The 17564-nt window shown below is 43.5% G+C and overlaps 2 protein-coding genes and 1 pseudogene across 4 annotated transcripts; 2 read left to right on the forward strand and 1 right to left on the reverse strand.

Annotated features, from left to right (window-relative positions):
- Window positions 1-420: 420 nt before the first annotated feature.
- On the forward strand, window positions 421-4446 carry tex30 (testis expressed 30). 2 transcript variants are annotated; one of them, XM_024389031.2, is made up of 5 exons: window positions 421-500; window positions 612-848; window positions 1021-1072; window positions 3650-3864; window positions 4155-4446. In XM_024389031.2, exons 2-5 carry the CDS (start codon window positions 618-620, stop codon window positions 4311-4313), a joined length of 657 nt encoding a protein of 218 aa, XP_024244799.1. In that variant the 5' UTR covers window positions 421-500; window positions 612-617; the 3' UTR covers window positions 4314-4446. The 2 variants fall into 2 exon arrangements, with proteins under 2 accessions (XP_024244799.1, XP_024244798.1); XM_024389030.2 differs by having other exon boundaries at window positions 470-524.
- Window positions 4447-4583: 137 nt separating this feature from the next.
- Window positions 4584-14276, forward strand: nepro (nucleolus and neural progenitor protein). Of its 2 annotated transcripts, XM_024389028.2 has the most exons (9): window positions 4584-4725; window positions 5019-5173; window positions 11388-11476; window positions 11691-11819; window positions 12316-12393; window positions 12574-12926; window positions 13150-13211; window positions 13311-13540; window positions 13676-14276. In XM_024389028.2, the coding sequence occupies exons 1-9, from the start codon at window positions 4629-4631 to the stop codon at window positions 14043-14045; spliced, it is 1563 nt and encodes a 520-aa protein (XP_024244796.1). In that variant the 5' UTR covers window positions 4584-4628; the 3' UTR covers window positions 14046-14276. The 2 variants fall into 2 exon arrangements, with proteins under 2 accessions (XP_024244796.1, XP_024244797.1); XM_024389029.2 differs by lacking the exons at window positions 4584-4725; window positions 5019-5173; window positions 11388-11476 and having other exon boundaries at window positions 11691-12175.
- A 671-nt stretch (window positions 14277-14947) lies between these two features.
- On the reverse strand, window positions 14948-15851 carry LOC112224917 (annotated as a pseudogene).
- Between the last annotated feature and the right edge of the window lie 1713 nt (window positions 15852-17564).

The following is a 17564-nucleotide window of genomic DNA, read 5'->3' on the forward strand; positions in this document are numbered from 1 at the left end:
TTGTGGAACTGATAACTTTAAGGAAATGGGCAAAGTGCCTATCTGACAGTAGTCTATATCCTATGAGGTATATTTACAATAATAAAGCAAGACCTGACCTTGGAAGTGTCATTGTCACTCCACACACACTGGCTAGTCCATCCAGGACTGACACACACCCATCGCTGGTGTGTGTAGTTGGGAGGGTTATTGCTCATAGTCTGGCTGACACCAAACTTGAAGTCCTCCTGTCACAGCTCTCCCTCGCTGTGAGTCGCACCACTGTCGGCCAGGCTATATTTCTCTAGGAGCTAGGAAAAATGACACTTTGTGTATTAAAATCTCAGTATACATTAGACTGAGTTTCCAACCATTTATTATAGTCAAATAGATTCTCCCAAATCCCCAATTGTAATTGTGTGGTACCATCGACTCCAGTACACTAGATGGCGTCTTATGAATAGTTTACAGTGAACTTGAGAAGTCATGTGATTAGAAGAAGCTGTGCGGGATAAACAAATGTAAGCATGGAAACGATTCTAGAGGTAAAATGTTTGATCACTATTGATACAAGGATCGGATAGGTTACCTGGTCATGTTTAAATGACTCACTAACTCGAATTACTTTGCAGGACAGCATGACAATACCTTTTGGGGAAAAACATCTAGTTGCTGTGTTGAGTATCCCAGCCAATGCCAGTGATGTGCAGACCGCTGTTATTCTGACGCACGGGGCTGGTGGGGACATGAACTTCAAGCATTTGGTTTCTCTTGCCCATGCACTTTCATCGAATGGCCTGCTATGTCTTCGCTTCACGTGTAAAGGTTTAAACCTGGTTTACAGAGTGAAGGCTTACCATGCCGTTTGGGTAAGAATTATTTTCGAAATACAGATTTGTGCATGTTTCGTTCCATAAGACGACGCGAAGAAAGAATACTAAGTCATAAAAAGCCTCGTCTTTAGTTGGCTATGAAGATCTACTAGTTAATTCACTGAATACAAGTGTGCCATTAATAGAAATATTCTATTTGATTTTGCAGGAATACTTGAAAAATCTTGAGAAATTCACAATAAGAAACATATTTCTTGGTGGTAAGCAATCAAAACTATTTTATAACCTCAATTAAATCTAATTGGCCTTATGTATTTCCCAGTGATGATGAGCCATGCTTGGGGTTTATGCTTCCATAACAAACCAATGCAATTGCATCATTATGAAAGATCCTTGCTCAATGTTTATCTGCACATAGCTCTCTACTGTATCTCCAACCCCTTGTCCAGAGAGTGGCCCCCCTCACCGGGGTCCTTATTAGCTTCTATACCAATGATTTACAAACTCAGCAAAACAAGAAATGTCCTCTCACTGTCAACTGTGTTTATTTTCAGCAAACTTAACATGCGTAAATATTTGTAGGAACATAAGATTCAACAACTGATACATAAACTGAACAAGTTCCACAGACATGTGACTATCAGAAATGGAATAATGTGTCCCTGAACAAAGGGGACACATTAAAAAATCAAAAGTAAGTCAGTATCTGGTGTGGCCACCAGCTGCATTAAGTACTGCAGTGCATCTCCTCCTCATGGACTGCACCAGATTTGCCAGTTCTTTATTATGAGATATTTCCCCACTCTTTCACCAAGGCACCTGCAAGTTACCGGACATTTCTGGGGGGAATGGCCCTAGCCCTCACCCTCCGATCCAACCGGTCCCAGGCGTGCTTGACGGGATTGAGATCCGGGCTCTTTGCTGCCATGGCAGAACACTGACATTGTTGTCTTGCAGGAAATCACACACAGAATGACCAGTATGGCTGGTGGCATTGTCATGCTGGAGGGTCATGTCAGGAAGTGTACCACATGAGGGAGGAGGATGTCTTCCCTGTAACACACAGTGTTGAGATTGAGCTTGTTGTCATTGCAGACAGTCTGATGGTGCTGTGACACACTGCCCCAGGTCATGACGGACTCTCCACCTCCAAATTGATCCCGCTCCAGAGTACAGGCCTCGGTGTAACGCTCATTCCTTTGACGATAAACAGGAATCCGACCATCACCCCTGATAAGACAAAAACGCGACTCGTCAGAGAAGAGCACTTTTTGCCAGTCCTGTCTGGTCCAGCGACAGTGGGTTTGTGCCATAGGTGACATTGTTGCCTCTGATGTCTGGTGAGGACCTGCCTTACAACAGGCCTACAAGACCTTAGTCCAGCCTCTCTCAGCCTATTGCGGACAGTCTGAGCACTGATGGAGGGATTGTGCGTTCCTGGTGTAACTCGGGCAGTTGTTGTTGCCATCCTGTACCTATCCCGCAGGTGTGATGTTCGTCTGTACCGATCCTGTGCAGGTGTTACACGTGGTCTGCCACTGCGAGGACGATCAGCTGTCCATCCTGTCTCCCTGTAGCACTGTCGTAGGTGTCTCACCGTACGGACATTGCAATTTATTGCCCTGGCCACATCTGCAGTCCTCGTGCCTCCTTGCAGCATGCCTAAGGCACGTTCACGCAGATGAGCCGGGACCCTGGGCATCTTTCTTTTGGTGTTTTTCAGAGTCAGTAGAAAGGCCTCTTTAGTGTCCTAAGTTTTCATAACTGTGACCTTAATTGCTTACCGTCTTTAAGCTGTTAGTGTCTTAACGACCGTTCCACAGGTGCATGTTCATTAATTGTTTATGGTTCATTGAACAAGCATGGGAAACAGTGTTTAAACCCTTTACAATGAAGATCTGTGAAGTTATTTTGATTTTTACCAATTATCTTTGAAAGACAGGGTTCTGAAAAAGGGACATTTTATTTTTTTGCTGAGTTTATATACACTAGGTGACTCAATGGCCAATACATTGCATCTGCCATCCAGGTATATATTCATTATAATAAACTGGGTGGTTTGAGAACTGAATTCTGTTTAGCTGAAGGCCATGGTATATTTAAGCAATAATGTCTGAGGAGATGTGGTATATGGCCAATTTACCACAGCTGAAGGCTGTGTTTAGGGACGATGCATCGCAGAGTGCCTTAAACCTGTAAAAATAAATGTTTTGTCATACCCGAGGTATACGGTCTGATACACCATGGCTGTCAGCCAATCAGCATTCAGGGCTCGAACCACCCAGTTTATAAGACCGTATACCACGGGTATGACAAAACATTTAGTTTTACTGCTAATTACATTGGTAACCAGTTTATAATAGCAATAAGTTTCCTCAGGGCTTTTGATAAATTACCAATATACCACGGCTAAGGTTTGTGTCCAGGCACTGCGTTGCGCTTAAGAACAGCCCTTAGCCGTGGTATATTGGCCATATACCACACCTCCTCAGGCCTTATTGCTTAATTGTTCTATACCCGCAGTCATAAATCACACCAATTTCTAAAATGTATCTTACTAAAATTGTATTTTAAACCTAACCTTTAACCACACTGCTAACCTTATGCCTAACCGTATATTTATTTTCCAAAAAGCCCTTTTTTTTTTGTAGCCAATTTTGACTTTGTGGCTGTGGAAGCTACTGAAACCCCCTCACCAGGGACATATTCTGAGTATTGGGGGCATGAGTAATTGAGCATTGTTAATTGATCCATAAACTAGTTATTCTTAAGCAATCACTTCCAAGACAGATATAATACTCACTGTTTACTTACTCACTGTGTACCTTCCACTTCAGGCCGTTCTATGGGGTCTCGTGCTGCATCTGCCCTGGCCAGGCAGCTCAGTGGTGGGTCAGAGGATGCATTGCAGGGACTGGTCTGTCTGTCCTTTCCCCTACACCCTCCAGGACTGACACACAGCCATCGACAGCGGAGTGAGGACCTCAGGGCGCTGCCCAAGGAGGTGCCTGTACTGTTTCTGTCTGGTACTGCAGACAACATGTGTGAGAAGGTGAGAATGGTGATTGGTGTCTTTTGGTCAATGCATAAACATCAGCAGATCGGAGGAATGTGATCATTCACAGAAACCGTTGAAGTTTGCACGTGTACATCCCTATTTTTTGATGATTCATGTGTTTTACTTCAAACTGATCACGTCTCCCTTGTAATGAAACGGTTCACGTTTGCACATGTATCTCTTGATTGTGTATGTTGTTTTATTATTTCAAACTGATGGGCTGGAAGAAACAATCTTTTCTGGTCCCAATTTTGTTTTGCGCTGATGATTTTTCCTTTGTCCAGATCCTTCTAGATGACGTGTTAAAGGAGATGAAGTCTCCAGCGACTGTTCATTGGATTGAAGGAGGTAGTCATGGGCTTATAGTGAAGGGAAGGGCTGAGGAGTCTGTGCTGGATGAAGTCAACTCACATGTCGTATCGTGGATTTTGGAACATACTTGAACCTTCTTTCAATGCTCAAGTTGTTGTTTTTTTAGCTCCACACATTCTGTATAATTTTGTCATTTGGTGTGATGAATTCATGTGTTTATGTTGGTGTATTTATGATGTGGATTAAATCTATACTGTTATAATACCAGCGATACTATTTCGTTTATTTTGGTTAAGGTATTTACACAGATTGACAATAAATAATAGCCTGCTGGTTGCTGAAACACCAGTGTGCGGAGGTGCAAGTGTACCTTTAAAGCCTGGCGATGACGTTAATATTTCCTTGATTCTAATTGGGTAGCTTTCACTTCCTGTGTTTGCAATGAAATGGACGTGAGCATGGCTGAAGAACCGTGGAATAAAGTAAACATTCCCTTTCCAAGTGCGGTTTCAACTGTCCATATACCATTCGGTCTCTCAACAGGTATGTAGTTTATCACATTTATGCATTAACTTGTTGGAGCGTCCTTTCGCTGTGTAATAATAGCCACATTAGCTCACGGAAACTAGCCCCGCTGCAGACTACAGCAAGCTACGGTACACACGTGGGGAGTGTTCTGACTGATGCCACATAGAAAATTGCTCTTGCTCTGTAATAGTTAGGCTAACTAGATGAACGTTATTTACATCACAATTGTGTGGTGTTTTTTTTTTTACTGCTTTTTTCGTGCGTGTGTGTGTGTGTGCGTGCGTGCGCGCGCTGTTCATTGTATCTAGGTACATACGTAAAACGTGTCCTGGAGGAAAATAACAAAGTGCTCAAGTTGCTTGGCAGTGGAGTCCTGCAGACTGAGATCCTTGTCCTGTACGAGCTTCTCTACGTTCTCCATAACAGCCTCAGGCAAAACAAGACTTTCAGGGTTCTCAAACAGGTGAGGATCAAGAAAAAGGCCTGCATTACACGATCATTTGTTATTTTTTTTACCAACTAAGTAACTTAAGTCGTAGCCTATTATGATTATGGTTATTAACAATATTATCTATTCAGACCATTATGACTAGGCTACTGTTCCCAGCTGATAGGTTTTATTAGGTAACATTGTGTAATGTTAAGCATAGCACAGATACTTTTCAATGAGATCAGATTTGAAATAGACGAGATTGCGGTGTGCACATTGTTGGGTTACTTCAGGGTGAAAAAATATATTTAATTTAATAATGGAGCATTTTCTAAATTCAATCAAACCCCCTGCAAATAAACGTGGACGTTCAGACTTGTGTTGACTTCCAAGTTGGGAATTGAGTAACCAATTGAAGAGTAACTTTCATTGAAAACCATATTTGAGTTTTAGATTTGAGTTATAGTGAAACAAGTCAATTCTGGTTTTATAACAGTTTGTTGCAGAAGTGATATTTTTGTCTTTTAGTAGTAAAATCTATCCCCCTTTTAACCTAGCGGTTCAACTCTACATTGAAATAGTGATGTATTGGCCTCGATGTCATCTCGAGGGAGGGGGTTGGTATGAAATACACTCTCTTCTAGATGTGCTGAGCGGTACCACCTCAAGGCTAACAATAAAAGCTGGTGACAGCACGCCTTATTTGACAGTGGTCTTGACTAGACTACTGACATGACACAGAATTCAAAAGACCGTAAAACACTTGTAAAAAAATATATATATATATTTTTCTTCACCTTTATTTAACCAAATCAAATCAAATCAAATTTTATTTGTCACATACACATGGTTAGCAGATGTTAATGCGAGTGTAGCGAAATGCTTGTGCTTCTAGTTCCGACAATGCAGTAATAACGAGCAAGTAATCTAACTAACAATTCCAAAAAAAAAAAACTACTGTCTTATACACAGTGTAAGGGGATAAAGAATATGTACATAAGGATATATGAATGAGTGATGGTACAGAGCAGCATAGGCAAGATACAGTAGATGATATCGAGTACAGTATATACATATGAGATAAGTATGTAAACCAAGTGGCATAGTTAAAGTGGCTAGTGATACATGTATTACATAAGGATGCAGTCGATGATATAGAGTACAGTATCAACGTATGCATATGAGATGAACAATGTAGGGTAAGTAACATTATATAAGGTAGCATTGTTTAAAGTGGCTAGTGATATATTTACATAATTTCCCATCAATTCCCATGATTAAAGTGGCTGGAGTAGAGTCAGTGACATTGACAGTGTGTTGGCAGTAGCCACTCAATGTTGGTGGTGGCTGTTTAACAGTCTGATGGCCTTGAGATAGAAGCTGTTTTTCAGTCTCTCGGTCCCAGCTTTGATGCACCTGTACTGACCTCGCCTTCTGGATGACAGCGGGGTGAACAGGCAGTGGCTCGGGTGGTTGATGTCCTTGATGATCTTTATGGCCTTCCTGTAGCATCGGGTTGTGTAGGTGTCCTGGAGGGCAGGTAGTTTGCCCCGGTGATGCGTTGTGCAGACCTCACTACCCTCTGGAGAGCCTTACGGTTGAGGGCGGTGCAGTTGCCATACCAGGCGGTGATACAGCCCGCCAGGATGCTCTCGATTGTGCATCTGTAGAAGTTTGTGAGTGCTTTTGGTGACAAGCCGAATTTCTTCAGCCTCCTGAGGTTGAAGAGGCGCTGCTGCGCCTTCCTCACGATGCTGTCTGTGTGAGTGGACCAATTCAGTTTGTCTGTGATGTGTATGCCGAGGAACTTAAAACTTGCTACCCTCTCCACTACTGTTCCATCGATGTGGATGGGGGGTGTTCCCTCTGCTGTTTCCTGAAGTCCACAATCATCTCCTTAGTTTTGTTGACGTTGAGTGTGAGGTTATTTTCCTGACACCACACTCCGAGGGCCCTCACCTCCTCCCTGTAGGCCGTCTCGTCGTTGTTGGTAATCAAGCCTACCACTGTTGTGTCGTCCGCAAACTTGATGATTGAGTTGGAGGCGTGCATGGCCACGCAGTCGTGGGTGAACAGGGAGTACAGGAGGGGGCTCAGAACGCACCCTTGTGGGGCCCCAGTGTTGAGGATCAGCGGGGAGGAGATGTTGTTGCCTACCCTCACCACCTGGGGGCGGCCCGTCAGGAAGTCCAGTACCCAGTTGCACAGGGCGGGGTCGAGACCCAGGGTCTCGAGCTTGATGACGAGCTTGGAGGGTACTATGGTGTTGAATGCCGAGCTGTAGTCGATGAACAGCATTCTCACATAGGTATTCCTCTTGTCCAGATGGGTTAGGGCAGTGTGCAGTGTGGTTGAGATTGCATCGTCTGTGGACCTATTTGGGCGGTAAGCAAATTGGAGTGGGTCAAGGGTGTCAGGTAGGGTGGAGGTGATATGGTCCTTGACTAGTCTCTCAAAGCACTTCATGATGACGGATGTGAGTGCTACGGGCGGTAGTCGTTTAGCTCAGTTACCTTAGCTTTCTTGGGAACAGGAACAATGGTGGCCCTCTTGAAGCATGTGGGAACAGCAGACTGGTATAGGGATTGGTTGAATATGTCCGTAAACACACCGGCCAGCTGGTCTGCGCATGCTCTGAGGGCGCGGCTGGGGATGCCGTCTGGGCCTGCAGCCTTGCGAGGGTTAACACGTTTAAATGTCTTACTCACTTCGGCTGCAGTGAAGGAGAGACCGCATGATTCCGTTGCAGGCCGTGTCAGTGGCACTGTATTGTCCTCAAAGCGGGCAAAAAAGTTATTTAGTCTGCCTGGGAGCAAGACATCCTGGTCCGTGACTGGGCTGGGTTTCTTCCTGTAGTCCGTGATTGACTGTAGACCCTGCCACATACCTCTTGTGTCTGAGCCGTTGAATTGAGATTCTACTTTGTCTCTGTACTGGCGCTTAGCTTGTTTGATAGCCTTGCGGAGGGAATAGCTGCACTGTTTGTATTCAGCCATGTTACCAGACACCTTGCCCTGATTAAAAGCAGTGGTTCGTGCCTTCAGTTTCACACGAATGCTGCCATCAATCCACGGTTTCTGGTTAGGGAATGTTTTAATCGTTGCTATGGGAACGACATCTTCAACGCACGTTCTAATGAACTCGCACACCGAATCAGCGTATTCGTCAATGTTGTTGTCTGACGCAATACGAAACATCTCCCAGTCCACGTGATGGAAGCAGTCTTGGAGTGTGGAGTCAGCTTGGTCGGACCAGCGTTGGACAGACCTCAGCGTGGGAGCTTCTTGTTTTAGTTTCTGTCTGTAGGCAGGGATCAACAAAATGGAGTCGTGGTCAGCTTTTCCGAAAGGGGGCGGGGCAGGGCCTTATATGCGTCGCGGAAGTTAGAGTAACAATGATCCAGGGTCTTTCCACCCCTGGTTGCGCAATCAATATGCTGATAAAATTTAGGGAGTCTTGTTTTCAGATTAGCCTTGTTAAAATCCCCAGCTACAATGAATGCAGCCTCCGGATAAATCGTTTCCAGTTTGCAGAGAGTTAAATAAAGTTCGTTCAGAGCCATCGATGTGTCTGCTTGGGGGGATATATACGGCTGTGATTATAATCGAAGAGAATTCTCTTGGTAGATAATGCGGTCTACATTTGATTGTGAGGAATTCTAAATCAGGTGAACAGAAGGATTTGAGTTCCTGTATGTTTCCTTCATCACACCATGTCACGTTGGCCATAAGACATACGCCCCCGCCCGTCTTCTTACCAGAGAGACCAGGTAGGCTAGTTGAGAACAAGTTCTCATTTGCAACTGCGACCTGGCCAAGATAAAGCGTAGCAATTCAACACATACAACAACACAGTTACACATGGAATAAACAAACATACAGTCAATAATACAGTAGAACAAAAGAAAACAAAACGTCTATATACAGTGAGTGCAAATGAGGTGAGTTAAGGAAATAAATAGGCCATGGTGGTGAAGTAATTACAATATAGCAATTAAACACTGGAATGGTGGGTTGGCAGAAGATGAATGTGCAGGTAGAGATACCGGGGTGCAAAGGAGCAAAATAAATAAATACCAGTATGGGGATGAGGTAGGTAGATAGATGGGCTGTTTACAGATGGGCTATGTACTGGTGCAGTGATCTGTAAGCTGCTCTGACACCTGGTGCTTAAAGCTAGTGAGGGAGATGTGAGTCTCCAGCTTCAGAGACTTTTGCAATTTGTTCCAGTCATGGGCTCATGGGCAGCAGAGAACTGGAAAGAAAGATGACCAAAGGAGGAATTGACTTTGGGGGTGACCAGTGAGATATACCTGCTGGAGCGTGTGCTACGAATGGGTGCTGCTATGGTGACCAGTGAGCTGAGATAAGGCGGGGCTTTACCTAGCAGGGACTTGTAGATAACCTGTAGCCAGTGGGTTTGGCGACAAGTATGAAGCGAGGGCCAGCCAACGAGAGCGTACAGGTCGCAATGGTGGGTAGTGTATGGGGCTTTGGTGACAAAACGGGTGGCACTGTGATAGACTGCATCCAGTTTGTTGAGTAGAGTGTTGGAGGCTATTTTATAGATGATATCACCGAAGTCGAGGATCGGTAGGATGGTCAGTTTTACGAGGGTATGTTTGGCAGCATGAGTGAAGGAAGCTTTATTGCGATATAGGAAGCCGATTTCTAGATTTAATTTTGGATTGGAGATGCTTAATGTGAGTCTGGAAGCAGAGTTTACAGTCTAACTAGACAACCAGGTATTTGTAGTTGTCCCCGTATTCTATGACGGAGCCGTCCAGAGTAGTGATGCTGGACGGGCGAGCAGGTCCGGGCAGTGATCGATTGAATAGCATGCATTTAGTTTCCACATCTGACCAAATTCAATGTTTTTTGCTGACCATTTCATACACATCTGTATTGCTTTTATGAAGAAAGAAAACGTGTAGACTGGATTATACCTTTTATATCTGTAGCTATATCCACTGTATATGTCAACTTGTTGTGTTTTTTTCCTCAACCGTTATGACTGATTGGTGGCGCGGTCTGCTGAAACAGTTGGCTCCTAGTTCAATGGTTGTAAGTTCTAATCCCACATGGGGCATATACATCCTTTATTTACAATATTCATACCGTTGCCCACACACTTCTAATTCTGGAAGGTGAAAGCATAGGCCTTCGCTCTGGTAGTAGTTGCTACCAGTGCTCAGTCTCAGGTCAGAATTAAACATCCATGTTTTCAAACGTCAAATTTCAAAGTCTTTTTAAGGTTAAATTTAGGCATTAACTCCAAATTCTCAAGCTTAGGCATCAAGGTGAGAGTTAAGGTTTGGGATAGGCTTAAAACAAGAATATCAAAATCAACGTTATGTCGCTGGATTTGAACTTGCAACCTTTGGAATCGGTGGCAGATGCTTGCACCCATCCACCATCCTCATACACAACGCCCTAGCAAAACCGAAACCTCACTGTTGCACCTAGTGGCTGGTTTCCACTTCATCTCCCGATGTCCTCAGACATGGATGGACTTTGAATACTGACTTGTATCACGAGTACTAAAGACATCTTAAATCAGTTTCGTTTGATATTTTTCTGCCATGTGTAATATGCGGTGCACTATGCAATGTATAAGACACAATGTTTATTAAACACACCTCCATGCTGTGTAAGGGATATTTGACCAAGAAGGAGAGTGATGGAGTGCTGCTTCAGATAACCTCGCCTCCACAATCACCCGACCTCAACCCAATTGAGATGGTTTGGGATGAGTTGGACCGCAGAGTGAAGGAAAAGCACCTAACAAGTGCTCAGCATATGTGGGAACTCCTTCAAGACTGTTGGAAAAGCATTCCAGGTGAAGCTGGTTGAGAGAATGCCAAGTGTGCAAAACTGTCATCGAGGCAAAGGGTGGATACTTTAAAGAATCTCAAATGTAAAATATATTTTGATTTGTTTACACTTTTTTGGTTACTACATGATTCCATATGTGTTATTTCATAGTTTTGATGTCTTCAGTATTATTCTACAATGTAGAAAATAATAAAAAATAAAGAAAAACCCTTGAATGAGTCATGGTGGCCGCAGTGCGATATAGAGGTATGCCGAAAACCAGCGACCAATACATTTTCACCCGTGACATCCTTTTTTCAAAATAGCCCAACTGCGGAAAAACCATGGGCATGGCAACCCTACCCCCAGGGCAAAATGAGTGTGACACCCCTGATGTAGAGGGTTATTGACTTGAGTTTTGAAAACCCCTGCAGGTTGAGCAATGCATAAACCGGTTGAAGGAAATGAAGCTGGATGCTGCTCTTCTGGACCTGAAGGAGCTATGTCCAAAGAAAGTGCAAAGGTACTAACTTGCTAGAATTACTCTGCATTTAGCTATTCCCTGTGCCAGGGAATTTACATGCCCTTGTTGGACTACTTAGCTGCATCTAATCACGCAGACACAGCACACTATCGAGCATCAAGATCCATATAACTTGTTTTGGGGTCGATGTTTATTTGATGGCCAATACACCGTAGACTGTGTCATCTTGATGTGTGTATGCTTGTGTTTGCAGCAAGTTAGCTCTGGAGACGGGTCAGTGTGATGTCCCCAGTCAGCCCATACTGGAATGGCTTTGTCTCAAGGTGTTGGGAGCCGCCAGACTGATGACATGTCTGCTCAATCACTGCACCAGAGCCTTCATGTATCCTTCTCTTTCTCTCATCTGGGAGACGTCAGCTGCTTGCTCTGTCTCCTTGCTTCTTGCTTTTTTTAAACCTCTTTTTTTTTGCCTAAGTGTCCTTTTGGTTTTTTGAAAGGTGCTCTAAATCCAATGTATGATTATTACTATATAAATTACTGTTGCTGGCGTTCCAGGTCATCTTTTTTTGCAGTTGCATATTGTTAGGTCTCTCAACGCCTGGAGGAGTGTTTAACTTGTCAGGAACCACAGTAATACCTACTCAGCCATCACCATGTCTTAAGGCATCTTGAGACATATCCAGAGATGACTTAAGACCAATATAAATGAAGACGTCTCGAGACAAAAGTGATGACGGGGTATGTAACAACACAACAGTCTTCTGTAATGTGCAGCATGACTGCAAAAAAAAAAAAAAGACCACCTGGAACGCAACAATGTTCTCAGTGTATACATGAGCATGGTGTTTATGATTGCCTTGACCAAATCTCCTCTCCAGACTAGCAAGGCAGGACCTCCAATCAAAGCAATTCATTACGTTGAACGTGGTGCTCACCAGCATGCTTAGTCGGCTGTGGTGAGTCCTGTGGCTCTTTCAGGGTCATGTCTGACGTACTGCTTTTCACTCAAACCTGTCCCTTCTTACTAGCGCTGACTTACTATGACTTGGATAGATGAGACAACCACATATCAATCTTAAGACGAATGTAAGTGGAAGTGACTCTGGATAGGAGTGATGTATCTTCCTGCTCCTTAGGGTGTTTTTCCGGGGCATCCTGGGTAGGCTGGCCCCTCTCTACCAGCACCTCCTGGAGCTCCTGAAGGAGGTGTCCCAGGCTCAGGCTATGGCCTTCCTCATAGACTTCACCCTGCCTGCAGGGATGGCAGAGTTCCTCGGGCCCTCTGACTCTTCCTTGTTGAAGATGGAGCATTCCCGGGCTCCTAAGGGCCTTGGAGAGATAGGAGCCTCCAGGTCCTCTGTGCTCAACAGACTGTTCAGAGAGGAGGGAGAGGAGAGTAGGAAGCAGGCTCTGGGTGGTCCCTCCAATAGGAAGAGCAGCAAAGTGGATCTGGGAACTGCAGTCTTACTCCGGAGAACTGGTGATACAGGTTAGTGTCCCCGGACTCTGCATTCCTTGCTTTTTGCCGTTTCAGGCTGGGTATTTATAAAGCACTTTGTGATTGGTGTCAAGCTGCTGATGTAAAAAGGACTTTATAAAATACATTTGATAGATTGATCTAATTTTTTTGTAGCTCTCCTGGCATAGCCTATGTTCTGTTGTTTACATTTGAACATATAATATATAACAGTCATATCATTTCCTTATAACAGGTGCCGTCTCTGGATTTGATATGAAGCAGTTGCTGAAACGAACCCATGGCGGTATCACAGAGGTATGTGTGGTTGTTTTTAAGTCCACTACTTTTCATTTGAGTTAGGTATTTGATGATGAGTGTTGTTACTTATACTAGATTGTCATTTGAACTCTGCAGGTGTCAACAGAACAAGAGCAGCCTTCATTACTGGATGCTGCTGTGATTGGTCAGAAGAGGAAGTTTCTGAAGCAACTGAAAACAGCCACCTCTTTCAGCAACATGGCCGCCCACCTGGAGGAAGTGATGCGATGGTGTGAATGCAGGAAGCTGCGTCAGGAGAAGGGGCGTCTGACATTCCTGAACCTGAAGTGCCAGAGGATGAAACGCCTGGAATCAGAGGGCTGCAGGTACAGGGGCTCTATTTTCACTGGGCTTTTAATAATATTGTCAATGGGACATCTTTGCACACCTTGTCCAAACTAAAACTTCCAGTCACATTAACGATGGGGAACCTATGTGTTGTTTGTTCTTGGTCTCCCCAGTGTACAAGGGAAACTAACGCGCTACAAACGGGAGGTTTGCTGGGCCCTGTCACTCAGAGGGGTGGTACCCAGGACCTGTCAGTCGCTGAAGACACTGTGGAGGAGGGCTCACCCTAGAATTTGCTTTCAGCCATTCAGGACTGCATTTGAACCAATCACAAGTGCATTCTGCGTCAACAGAAAACGGTCACTAAGACACAAGAGAAACAGGAGTATTTTACCTGGCACACCGGGGGATGTGGCCACGATGACTGCTGGCCAGTCCCTTAGCAATGAGCTTAGCAACCAAAGTAGAGACACTCCAGCTCAGAAACCCTTGGATCTGAACGAGACTAACATTGATGACATTTTTGCCTTCATAGGTTTCTAAGACTCCAAAACCCTGGCCTATGGGATAAAAGGGGTTCTCAGCTTTCATGATTTAAACAAAGAAATCCACGCAAGGTTTTCTTGGTTGCATGTGTTTCATCTCTGACATCAAGTTACAATTTTTTCACTGATGTTTCTAGACCTACATCAGTCGCTTGCCTGAAGTTTTTCTTAAAGTAGCCTATGATTAAAATGTTTTAGAAACGTGGTATTAAACCTATGCAACCCCTTACAGTCTGTGTGCGGTATTCACTTTTTTATCTAATTATATTTGGCATTTACAGGAAAACTGCTTATACATTGCTAACAAATAAATGTAAACTTTTCTTTAAGACAAATCATAAACAGGTCATGGCAAGTTTCCAACATTTCAGCTAGATTCCTTTTTTTCAAGGGCATAAATAATAATACATTTAAACTGGGTTCACAAATATTGCCTAGAATTCACCTGATTGGATGGAAAGGGGGTGTGATAAACCATATACTGTAAAGGGCAAAATTCAAGGTTAACAATCAGCAGGGATACCTAGTCAGTTATTCAACTGAAATGTGCCCTCTGCAGTTAACCCATCCACTGAATCAGAGTGGTGCGGGAGGCTGCCTTATTCGACATCCTCGGCACCCAGGGAGAAGTTGTTCGGAGTAGAACGGCATATTTTTCCACCTTGCCTGCTCAGGGATTTGAACCAGCACCCTTTCGGTAACAGGCCCAATGCTCTTAACACCTGCCTCAATTAGCAACCTCCATACAAACATCTTTTGATTTATGTTGAAATAAAAATAACTGCTTCATTGTATGAACATTACTGTATTGTCACAGCAGATGGACAGGTTGTTCTCAACCTGATACAGTGTAAAACAGAAAGGGATCAAAAACACAGAGTTCTGAGAGACTTTTTCAGTTGCTCTTAGCAACAACGATGCATATGTTTATTGGAAAAACTGGTTAAAAGTCTACAGTACAAAGTCCAACATATCTGCCAACCTTATCTGCATCAACACAAGGTCCTACATAAATCTCTGAGCTTAAGCTTCAGTCCGAGGTTTCATTTTAGCCCACAGTCTGTCCCAGAATGCCTGGTGCTGATGGGGGTCCTGGTGCCCGTCCAGAGAGGTCGGGCACCAGGAAAAATGTTGGCAGTACGCTGTATTGAAAGATCCGCCTGTATTTAGTGCGTTTTCTCAGGGGAATCAGCTGCTTGATGTTAAATCAACCACTTTTAGCTGAAAGCTTAGATCTATACTCAAGTCTTTCCAATGATCTGAAGTACTTTCCCATGAATTCAGATCCACAAAGGAATTCTTCAGCATTAAAGATAAATGACAGATTCAATGAAAGGTCTGTCACAGTCCTCAAATGACACAGTCTGGCCTTTGAGCTGGAGACTCCGATTGTGTTTGGACGTGACATTACTGCCAATTATCAACTGCATTGGCCTCATACCTGAACTAATGTACAGAAGAGTCCGCTGCCTCAGAAGGTCGCCAAATATGAGTGTCAGATTCAGCTTGAACACAGGTTCTGTAGGTGGAAAGTTCAAGTCCCCCAGAGACACATGAGGTGTGTGAAAGACATTGCCTCAATAGTGTGAATCAGTGGATTGTCCCTCAGGTCTAACAATGCCAAACTATGTAAACCAGTAAACATGTTTGCATGCATCTCTTCATTTTATTTTGTGTAAATGTCTAAGAGCTCCAGATTTGTCAATCCCAGGAAATCAAAATCTTCAATGTGTGAAATTAAATTCAGTGATAAAACCCGATTCTGCAGCTTCTCAAAACAGCTGAACTGTTTTGCAAAAAGCATTTCTAGATTATTTCCCAATAAAATTTGATGTGTTATCCATGTAATTGTTGATTTTGGAAAAAGCAGAGATCGGGTCTATTTTGTGTCTGGCCTAATCTCTAATTTATTAAGGGTTTTGAGACTATATAAAATTCCATTTAATATGTGAAGTAGGATTTACCTTTTAAATGCAAATATTTCAGCCCAATGCATGATTCAACACTGGACATTGAGAAGCTACTTATAGTGGTATATTCCAAACGGATTTCCTTGATTGAAAGCAAAAACACTATATTACAGATATTCTCAATCTATTTCATTACTAGATCAACTCTAGGACTGTATTTTCTTAATGCCAGATAGGGGAAGGCGCAATAGTATTTCCTGGCTGAGCCCTAGTTCAAAAGTTGTCAGGTTCTGGAGACAAGACAGTGGCACCTTCTTCTATATGTGTTATTTGATAACTTAATGATTGTTAGGTTATTCAAAACGGAGGTCATGCTTTCGTTGGTGTTTTAAGATCGAACGGTTTGATTGGTTTATCGATTTTAACGCTGGTGCCTCCACATATAGCTCTGTAAGTGACTTTATATTTGTTACTCTGCATAGTATCTCGGACAATTCATCTACACAGGGTTCACTAATGGAAACACTTTGTAACTGAGGTATGCCATGGTAAACATCTGGTTTCCGCTCAGGTTATGGATGTGTCACTGCAACCTTAAAGGTCTTCAATGATGTCACCATTGCCATTGATTATAAGCAATATTGTGCCGCTATTTTTATTGACTTGGCCAAAGCTTTTGATACGGTAGACAATTCCATTCATGTGGGCCGGCTAAGGAGTACTGGTGTCTCTGAGGGGTCTTTGGCCTGGTTTGCTAACTACCTCTCTCAAAGAGTGCAGTGAATAAAGTCAGAAAATCTGCTATCTCAGCCACTGCCTGTCACCAAGGGAATACCCCAAGGCTCAATCCTAGGCCCCACACTCTTAATCTACATCAACAACATAGCTCAGGCAGTAGGAAGCTCTCTCATCCATTTATTTGCAGATGATACAGTCGTATACTCAGCTGGCCCCTCCCCAGATTTTATGTTAAATGCTCTACATCAAAGTGTCCAACAAGCTTTCACTACCCTTAACCTTGTTCTGAACACCTCCAAAACAAAGGTCATGTGGTTTGGTAAAAAGAATGGTTTGATTACTACCTCATGAGGGTTTAGAGCTTGTGGTAGTCACCTCATATAAGTACTTGGGAGTATGGCTAGACGGTACACTGTCCTCCTCTCAGCACATGTCAAAGCTGCAGGCTGAAGTTAAATCTAGACTTGGTTTCCTCTATTGTAATCGCTCCTCTTTCAACCCAGCTGCCAAACTAACCCTGATTCAGATGACCATCCTACCCATGCTAGATTACGGAGACAATTTATAGATGGGCAGGTAAGGGTGCTCTCGAGCAGCTAGATTTTCTTTACCATTCGGCCATCCGATTTGCCATCAATGCTCCTTATAGGACACATCACTGCACTATACTCCTCTGTAAACTGGTCATCTCTATACTCAAGGTTACAAAGTCATTATCAAATGGTTAGTTTGGTTCCGTAAATAAAAGTACAAAAGTCCCACAGTCAATTAGGAAATGAGAGCAGGGCTGCAATAAGTTGTCTGATCATCACAGACTTGTAGTTGATGTCTGTGTACATCTGAGGAGCAGTACCCTATTTGTACAGTAC

This window comes from Oncorhynchus tshawytscha, linkage group LG26 (assembly GCF_018296145.1).
Source record: "Oncorhynchus tshawytscha isolate Ot180627B linkage group LG26, Otsh_v2.0, whole genome shotgun sequence".
Taxonomy (NCBI): Eukaryota; Metazoa; Chordata; class Actinopteri; order Salmoniformes; family Salmonidae; genus Oncorhynchus; species Oncorhynchus tshawytscha.